We start from the raw sequence: 9,982 nt of genomic DNA, 5'->3' as shown, positions 1-9,982 counted from the left end.
CGGGTTGATGGCGTTTTGCTCAATATTTGTTATCAGCAACTCATTATTACACCTTCACGGGTTTGCCCAAAAAGGAAAAAAAAAAGCAGCTATCATGAGTGAAAAGCTGATTAAACTTGCATCTCAATAGCCAAAAATGATCAACACTACACTTGCCACATGGTCATGTTCTTATATCTGTTGAGAAGAGTCAACATTGGTTCTTAGTCCATTGTATATACAACATGTAATTGAGATATTTTGTTAACGCTATTATACCGTGAATTGATATAATATATATGTTTTCAATTTTTTTAATTAAGGGTTGCCGTGCAATGCACGACCTCTTAAAGGCTAGTTCTTTATATTACATTCCTACCTAGTACATGATTTAACTATTTTTATTGTTTGTTATTTTTTTCCTCTTTCTTTTTTCTTAGAAATTAAAAACTACATTAAATTAAATTAATTTTAGGCTTAACAGAAACCCAGCCCATCAAAGCCCAAATGTTTGGTGCGTGCGTTGGCATCGTTTTTAGCTTCTTCTCAAATTCAAAGCGGAACCCCAAATACTAATCGCCCGCCTGGGGACAATTTCCAAAAATTGAAGAATTAAAACCCTGCCTGAAATCATGTACGGTGGAGGTAAGTATATCTACAATCAAATTCTGTCATTTAAGTTAACTCAACTCTGTTTATATTGAGACTACTAAACCCTAATTTCTGCACTGTTTTGATTTCTAATTTTTTTTTTTTTTTTTTTTTTTTTGACAGATGAAGTATCTGCGATAGTTGTTGATTTGGGTTCTCACACATGTAAAGCTGGTTATGCTGGTGAAGATGCACCAAAAGCTGTGTTTCCTTCTGTAAGTAGTAGCTAATTACTCAACCACAGTTCAAATTATTGTTTATCATAAGAAATGTTTTATCATCATTAATAGTATATAAGAGATTAATGTGGATGATATATATTTTAAACATAGATGTTTATCTGAAATGTATGTGAAAAATTTCATGATTTTAGATGACTCAAGTATAGACCAAATAAGGAAATCAAAGCACCACCTGAAGAACTGTTTCACTGCTTATTTTATAGTGAATGAATAACCACTTAAAAATTAAGTAACTTGTTCATACTTATTTATGAGCACTAAAACATAAGCAATTCTAAATACCCTTTTAGTTGACGAGTCAAATGATTTTTGAGGTGAATTTTTATTTAACAACTCATCTCACATCGATAGAAAATAGAAGTTATTGGCTTCTAATAACTTAGACCATAATTGTAAGCTGATTACGATGTTATTTGCTAGACCGTTGTCTTGGGCGTTAGGATATTACATTAGGTCAATAGGTATATTGGGCTGGTACATTATAGAATCATATTGAAAATTTATAGGAGATAGGAACGTTCTTTCAATTAGTACTAATACGTTATTTGTACAGAAAATTCTTATAATTCTTTTTATATGTATACATCAGTATAATATTCTGTATATGCTTAAAAAGAGTCAATAGTGCTAGGTGGTTGACTAGTCATCTTTAACTAGAGATGTTGAAGGTTACTCATCAAGCGATCAACATAATATATAAAGCATGTCTAACTGATGTAAAATGACTGTTACTTGAAATTCAAGAATTGTGATCTTTTGTTATCTTTCTTGATTCTTTAAAGTCTCTCTTTCACACATTTTACCGTTGTCAATGGCTTCTTACTGTTATAGTTGCATGTATCTTTGCTTGTTGCCCCACTATTTAGTTTTTAAGGTTCAATGCGTGTAATTAGGGGTCTTACATCTTAATATGTCATATGGATGTGGATGTGAGCATCCCATCGATGCTGTTGCAGCCTTCTAGTTTTCAACAGTTAGATACAAATTCTTGTTTCGTTGACATCAGATATCTGCTACCTTCTTTATGATTCTGTTCATACACCAGGACAAGGATGCATAATCTTTCATGTAGCCTTTTAACACGTTTCTCTTTTTACCTCATCATTTGTTTTTTGTACATACTTAGGTCATTGGAGTTATTGACCAAATGGAAGTTGATGAAAATGATAACCCGGAGAAAAATACTGGTGCTGTTACTGATCCCAAGTCCAGGGGAAAACGCAAATTATATGTAGGGTCTAGCGCACTGGGATACCGCCGGGATCATATGGAGGTCTGTGCTTCATACACGAGAACATGATATTATCAACGACATGTATCATTAACTATACTTTGTGTGTTGGTTGTTTTATGATATTGAACCAGGTGTTACCATCGATAAAGGATGGAATTGTTACTGATTGGGATATTGTGGAAAGCATCTGGGATCATGCCTTCAGGTAATTAGTTATTTATTATTGGTTATAGACTTATAGGTCGGTTGAATATGACTTCACTCATTATTTCAGTTTTTTTTTTTTTTGTTTTTGTTTTTTTTCATTATGCTAATTTTTCTGGAAGTTGACCTTTTATTTCGTTGTTGTACCAATCGTCTTTGTTTTTTAGGGAATGTCTGCTGGTTGACCCTAAAGAGCACCCGATGCTACTTGCAGAACCATCTTCTAACACCCAACAACAGAGAGAAAAGTAAGTAATTACAACACGACCTTATTGTTGGCATTTGTTAAACATTATTTACTTTTAGATAGTGCTACTAGAAAACCTTTGTTACATGTTACATGTGTGGGAGTTGCATGAGTTTTGGGAGTGTATGCTTGTATATTCATAGATTTTGATTTATTAGATGAATGACTTCCCTGTTACATTTTAAAATTTGCTTTTACTTACGAATGTGACAGGACAGCGGAGCTTATGTTTGAGAAATACCAAGCTCCTGCCTTGTTTTTAGCTAAAAATGCTGTATGCTTTCTTCAATCTTTAACTCTTTTTGAGCAAATTGATATATATGTGAATGAATTAACTTGGCTTCAGATTGAGCATCTGATATTTTTAATTGCGTATTCTTTTTTTAGGTTCTCACATCTTTTGCTTCAGGACGTGCTACCTCGTTGGTCGTTGATAGGTATAAACATGATCTGCATGTTAACTGTCAGTCAACAATTTACATTTGGTGTTTTGATCTATGATTAGCTCTAAGATCATACTTACTCCTGGCTTTTAATCTGATCGAGCATCTGACATAGTTATTGACGGCTAAAATTATTAGCTATTGGACATTTTCCATCATTTCAGCATGGCATGGTTTTGTTAGAGGTGTCAAAATCGGGTGGGTGTATGGGTTGTGCAACTGGTCAAAATGGGTTCCTGTCAGTATGGTAAATTTTAATAGGCAGGTTAGAATGGCTAGGGTTGACCCACAAACGTTTAGTTGATGTTTGGAATTTCATCATTTTTATATTGTATTACTTGAATGGGAAGTGATGCTTGGATTGGTTAATGATTTGTCAGTGGTGGAGGATCAACTATTGTTGCCCCTGTACACGATGGGTATGTTCTACAAAAGGTATGCACTTAAAAGTCGTTTTGAATATAAATTAATGTGTACATATAGGTAATTTTGTACATATCCAAGTAATTTGTATGTTTTTTATGACACTAGGCTGTCTCATCGTCTCCAATTGGAGGAGAATTTCTTACTGACTGCTTGATCAAAAGCTTGGAAAGCAAAGGAGTTAAAGTAAGTTCCTGTTTAGTACTAATTTAATTAATTAACATTTAGCTAATATGAAGGTGGCAGTTTATATTATTTTCTTATACTTTTGTCTGTGTATAAATCACAGATAAGGCCTCGTTACTCTTTTAAGCGGAAGGAAGTTAGGCCAGGCGAGTTTCAGGTTATAGCTATAAACTTTTGAATTTGATTTCTACCCTAACAATAAACATTGCCCAATCTTGTTCCATTAGCATTCAGATATATTACATTTTTTTTGTCCAATACAAAGGGTTTAATCTAAATCAGCCTTGCAATTTTCTCTTTGTTTATATGGATATCTTTTGTAGAAGCGTTTCACTTACATCATTTTTTTTAACAGACTATAGATGTTGATTCCCCAAACACAACTGAAAGTTATAGGCAGTACTGCCAGGTTTGTTATTGTCTAATACAAGTTTTTCTACAGATATATTATTGTTTAAGCCTATTTGTAAATGTTTCATGCTCTGTTACAGAGGGTTATTGCCAGTGATATAAAGGAATGCGTCTGTCGTGCCCCTGATACTCCATACGATGGTTTGTTTTTTTATATGGATTCAATTCTCTGCCTATATGTCAGCCATTTGAATGTGTTTTCAATCTCATTGTTAAATTTGATTTTTTTTTTTTTTTTTTTTACTTGTGACATACCATAATCGTATATATCAAGATTATAATTCCAAGACTTAAAGTAAACAATGTGCAAGTTTCACTTTTAAAAAATCAGACATTGCTGCTTTAGTACAAGTTTCATATATTTTTTTTTAACTTGGTGGTTGATTTTTGTGGCATCCAATTCACTATGTGAATTATCATGCATTTTTTTTCTTTCTATTTTAGATGCATCTTATTCAAATATCCCGATGACATCATATGAACTTCCTGATGGACAGTAAGCTTGATCTTCTTTTATTCACTTAAGATTGTTGAGATGTAATTGTAAAAAAGTTGTCCGTATTAATATGTTTGATTAACAGGACGATTGAGATCGGTTCTGATCGATTCAAGACTCCTGACGTTTTGTTCAATCCATCCTTGGTAAAGGTCAGTGGTTCTTACCAGTTATCATTAAAAATTGGTTTTTATAGCATACTCGTTTATATAAGTTGTATTAATACTTGCGATTTACAGATAAAATTAAAATGAACTTGTAGTTTTCCAAACTGATCTACGGACCTTACTTGATTCAAAAAGGCATCTCTTCATACTATTCTGATGATATTCCCTTTTTTTTATTACATTTCATCTCAGACAATACCTGGCATGGAAAGTTCTGTAGATATCGCTGCTTCAGCTCGTGGCTTGCCACAAATGGTAAGACAATCTTATTAGTTTTTAGCGTGTTGGTTTTAGGTTATATACGTGTATCGATTATTACCGTCTCTTTTCATTGAATCTTACAGGTTATAGATAGTATTAATAAGTGTGATGTTGATATCCGGAGAGAACTGTTCAGTAGCATACTGGTAATTATCTTTATACTTTGATTCAAGTTATTTGTTTATTAATCATAATGTAATATTTGGTATAATGGTACGGTAACATCTGTACGGGATGGGTAAAAGCATAAATAAGGTGTTGATTGTAATCTTGTTATTTGTTTTTATTTTGTGCAGCTTTCAGGTGGCACATCATCTATGCAACAACTGAAAGAACGTCTTGAGAAAGACTTGCAGGAGGTTCACTTTTACAACTCATCAAATACATACCTTACCTTTCTCACAAAAATTTCAAAAAAGAAAATAATACTAAATATTTTCACATCATATATGACTCCATGGCCTGAAACCTATTTAGAGATAGTAATAGTATTTTGTCTCTATTTGGGCCTAAATGGTGTGAAAAAAACATTTCAATTACAAGTTAAAATGCATCTCTAAGAACCACGTGACACGGGATGATCTATTGGTAACATTATTATTTGTATTAAAGTGTGATCCAATGCCGCCTATGGTGTACACAATTACTTGCATTGCATTTATAGTGGAGTTGTCATGGGTGGGTCAGATTACAGGTCCATTTTCATTCGGGCTGTAATGGGCCAACTCGAGTTGGGTTGACCTGACAAACACTATTTAAGAAATATATATAATGATAATAATTGATGTGTTAGTTATGATTACGAGAGCGATAGTCACAATAATATTCCGAACATCCAAATATAGTACAACAACAACAACAATACCCAATCCCACAAAAGTGGGTATGGGAGAGGTGGGTGTAGACAATCATTCCTCGTACCCTAGATTAGAAGGAAGTCGCTACTCCATCCGCGAGTATAGAACCCGCGCCTAGATAAGGTCGTCCCTCCCTCTACTCTAGAGCAAAAGAGATTGCTTCCAAAAAGGACCTCCGGCCAGAAGTGCTCATAAAAACGAAATAGATAGGGCAAAAGATACGTACCTGTAAGGGTTATGTGCGCCTAGCAAGATGCAACCAAACACAGTAACCAAAAAGGGAACACAAATAGCAGTATTGCACAAGTAGGGCAAATAGCATGAATCATATAGAGCACAAAACCATTTAAAATCAAGATGACATACAGACAAACAAAATAAATACATATATATATATATATATATATATATATATATATATATATATATATATATATATATATATATATATATATATACACACGCACCACACATAAGCATGGATAAAAACCCTCGCTTAAACATATATACGTATAGATAAATTCGTAGATATATATACCTAGGTACAGAAACAAGACAGACAACCATACATACACCAATACATGTTACTTAGATACATAGATACATATATAGATACACACATATGCAACGGTACATGTATATAGCCTAAATACATATAAATAGATACAGGTGCATATATACTATGTGGAGGGGTATATATAGTGTAACTATAGAATAACTAGTTATAGTTATGTATGTAGTTGTACAATAAATGTAATAAAAACATTGAAAAAAAAAAAAAAATATAGTGACTTTTTTATTTTGTTTCATTCTCTTTAGGTAGTAGTTTTGATTTGATTCATTTGGATTAAATGATATACGAGGTTACAGTCACGATGTAATTCGATGTGCATGTTGATCCTGTGTATTTTATTCTTCAGGAATCTCCTCAAGCAGCTAGAGTTAAAGTATTAGCTAGCGGAAACTCAACCGAAAGAAGGTTCAGGTAACATATCTTGTTATTTCTCTCATACTTTAGAAATTCTATTAAATTGACGGGTTTTGCACATTCGGTAAGTTTTCTATAGCTTATCAGCTAATTTAAATAAATTAAATATAATAAAGCAAATTCCATTCCGTTTCGTGATAATAATAAACTAACTTTTTCAAAAAGCAATCTAGGTTGAATCATCACGCCAATTTTTGTCTTTTCCCTACCCACAAGTTTGCACGATGCCATTATCCTCCCCACAACGGATATAATCGTGTGTTTCCTTCATAACTATCGCAAAGGTTGGCGGAACATCCCTTCGCAACCTTCGCACTAAAGTCGGATGTTTCTGTGGATTAATAGCGTGCACGAAGCCCGAAATCTTTTGATCCTCTTGTAAGTTCGGGATTTTTTGGCATTCATATACGTAGCGAGTTAACAGAGCACTTAATGTTTCTTTAAACCCTTGTTTGATATCATGGCATTCGATATGCGTCTTCTTTTGCGGTAGCAAATTTTGAAACTGTAGCTGAAATTTCTCGCGCAAATCAATAAAGCCGGTAATGCTTCTTGCACTTAGGTTATTAAACCATTCTCGCGCTAACCCTTGTAGAACCATTGGAAACACTCTACACGCTACACGCTCGTCCCAATTATAAGTGCTCACAACGCCTTCAAATCATTGAAGAAAATCCAATGGATCAGTTAATCCCGAATATACGCAGAGAGTTGCGGGCACAATGGGCGGTATTGTAATAGGGTAATTAGAGATGTGCGGCACAAATTTGTCAGTGACAAAGGTGATTTCAGTCGCCTTTTTGGGACGTGTGTCCTTAACTTCTTCGCAGTAATTTTCCATCATTTGTTGGAGGAAATCAGGCTGTTCAAACTTGTATTGCATCTCTTTCGGTGCTATTTTGCGAAAGATATCTGTTAGGAAAGATTGCGCATTCTCCCTTTCCGAAGCATGCGAATTTTCGCCTTCTTCTATATATCGTGAAATCGGCGTGGAGTTTCGCTTTCGTTTGACTCGCGGTATTTTAACCACCTCCAGATCACTTTCCGAAGTATCTGCAGGATCTGGCTCTGTAAAGTTTTTAGCGTTCATTGGTGAGCCAAAAGCACCACGACCTCGGGTATGGACATCAACATCGTGAACTTGATTAACTGATTTCTGCACTTTTGGCAAAACATCATTCAGCGGCCATTCATAGTGGCGAGGTATCTGTAGCTCGCGGCCTTGCTCAAGAAGCAATTATCGCGCTTCTAAAGGTAAGATGACCTTTTTTGCTTTTGATGTTGCCTCTTTTGCTGCCTTTTTAGCGATATTAAGAGCGCCTTCAACTGACAGAGTTTTCTCTACATTCACTTGCGAATTAACAGATGTAGATTTTGAGCGGAGTTCCTCCATAGTATTTTCTTCGTGTTTCTGTTGAGGATTTCTTCGCGCAACAGCCATTTTCTCAAGCACAACGCTTGATTGCGGATCATTACTAGGCTCAGCGCCTTCAGATGTTTTAGCAAGCGATTCTTTTAATTGCTTGCTCGTTTCAGAGCTCGTTTGAAAATCAAACGGAGTTGATCCTTGCGAATCAAAAACATTAGCAGAGCTACTATTTTTCTTTTTTGTCGTCATTTCAATTTCGTTTTGATTCCTGCAGCTCGTTTACCTGTAGATCCTCAAACAGTTTACACAATTTTAAATTAAATTCGAAATCAATCAATTCGATATCACGACATTTAATGTTTCAAATTTAATTTTATGCGTGTCCCACGGATGGCGCTAATTGATCAATCATGGATTAATCAATTACATTAATCCAGGATTGAGTGCAATGAAAGGGTGGAATGGGACGTTGATGATGTTTATGGGACCTAATGATCATTTTTCATTTAGAAAATCAATGATCAATTACTTTGTCCCGGTCTTGAAAGAATTATCTTAACACAATGTGAATTTGCACTTGGGCTAATCACAAGTTAGTCACAAAGGCTAGAGCCATTACCTAGAAAACAACCCCCTAAAATGAGAGGCCAAACTCTCTATTTATAGGTTTGGAATTCTTGGCGAATTCCCCTTCATATCCGCGGTCCGCTATCCGCCATAACTTCGCGGATATCCTTCGCAACCACGAAAGTTTGCGGATCTCCATTTCGCTCTAGTTTGCTTTTGCGCGACCTTCACAGTGTTTCTATTTCTTTGAGCGGCTCCTGTTTTTAGCCCTTTGCGCTTAAAATATACATATACAAGGTTATGTATATAATCAAGTAGTAATAATAATAAACCAACTTTTTCTAAAAGCAATCTAGGTTGAAATGTTTAACCATGATTTCGAATATATTACTAGCTTTTACTGTAGTATAAAATTGTAATGTCACGTATTAGAGTGGTAACATCACCGTATGTTTTTACAGTGTTTGGATTGGAGGGAGCATATTAGCTTCTCTTGGGTCCTTTCAGCAGATGTGGTTTTCCAAATCCGAGTAAGTTTGACCTCAAACAATGGAATTCGAACAGTTACTTTGATTCAGATTGTTGTTTAAATTCTTCGTCTTTTGACAACAGGTATGAAGAGCATGGATGTTCTTACATTCAAAGAAAATGTCCTTAAGTCCTTATGAAGAAGCTGTGTGGTTGGTTGTTATTAGTTGGTGTGGTAGTAGTAGACTGGTAGTCTAGAAGAGGACTGGCATCCCGCTTATATTAAAGTCTTAAAATTGTTTGATGGGGTTGAAACTATGCAGCAGCCTGAATCCCTTATGTTGTATAACTATGTTCTTGATTTCTTGTATGAACAAATAACTGGCCATGAATCTGCTTTAATCAACAGTCCTTTTAGCTATGAAATCTATTAGCTTTTTAACTTAAATATTAATATTAATGTATTCATTCAAGGTTAAAATAACTTTAAACCCTGTTACGATCTCTAAAAACCATCTCCAACCGTGACCCTCGGGTGATGTTGACGTGGAGTCATGGGTGCACTTTTTGACCTGCTGATTGTGATGTGCCATAGATCAAGCTGTGACCTTCCCTAGTAAGAAAACGTCAAAAGGGCCTACTAGTTTTAATTTTTATTATTTTTCTTGATTAAATTTTATATTTAATATGTACTATTATATAATAAAAACGGATATATTTGATATATTTTTGACCAATAAAAAAAGCCACATGCCCATGACATCTTCATCCTTCTCTGTTTCGCTGTTG

General features: G+C 34.7%; 1 protein-coding gene across 1 annotated transcript; it reads left to right on the top strand.

Moving 5' to 3' along the window:
• Positions 1–488: 488 nt before the first annotated feature.
• On the top strand, positions 489–9,654 carry LOC139881537 (actin-related protein 4-like). Its single transcript, XM_071865993.1, has 20 exons — positions 489–624; positions 754–845; positions 1,999–2,145; positions 2,238–2,311; positions 2,478–2,558; positions 2,771–2,831; positions 2,945–2,994; positions 3,381–3,435; positions 3,532–3,609; positions 3,713–3,766; positions 3,965–4,018; positions 4,101–4,161; positions 4,465–4,516; positions 4,602–4,668; positions 4,876–4,938; positions 5,028–5,090; positions 5,241–5,303; positions 6,722–6,786; positions 9,187–9,255; positions 9,338–9,654. Exons 1-20 carry the CDS (start codon positions 612–614, stop codon positions 9,381–9,383), a joined length of 1,308 nt encoding a protein of 435 aa, XP_071722094.1. The 5' UTR covers positions 489–611; the 3' UTR covers positions 9,384–9,654.
• Positions 9,655–9,982: the final 328 nt, after the last annotated feature.

The sequence above is a fragment of the Rutidosis leptorrhynchoides genome, chromosome 1 (assembly GCF_046630445.1).
Source record: "Rutidosis leptorrhynchoides isolate AG116_Rl617_1_P2 chromosome 1, CSIRO_AGI_Rlap_v1, whole genome shotgun sequence".
NCBI classification, from domain to species: domain Eukaryota; kingdom Viridiplantae; phylum Streptophyta; class Magnoliopsida; order Asterales; family Asteraceae; genus Rutidosis; species Rutidosis leptorrhynchoides.
This window is presented reverse-complemented; position numbering and strand designations above follow the sequence as displayed.

Coding starts and splice junctions, on each gene's coding strand:
- LOC139881537 (XM_071865993.1), top strand. Junction 846..1,998: donor CAAAAGCTGTGTTTCCTTCT/GTAAGTAGTAGC, acceptor GTACATACTTAG/GTCATTGGAGTTATTGACCA. Junction 5,091..5,240: donor AACTGTTCAGTAGCATACTG/GTAATTATCTTT, acceptor TATTTTGTGCAG/CTTTCAGGTGGCACATCATC.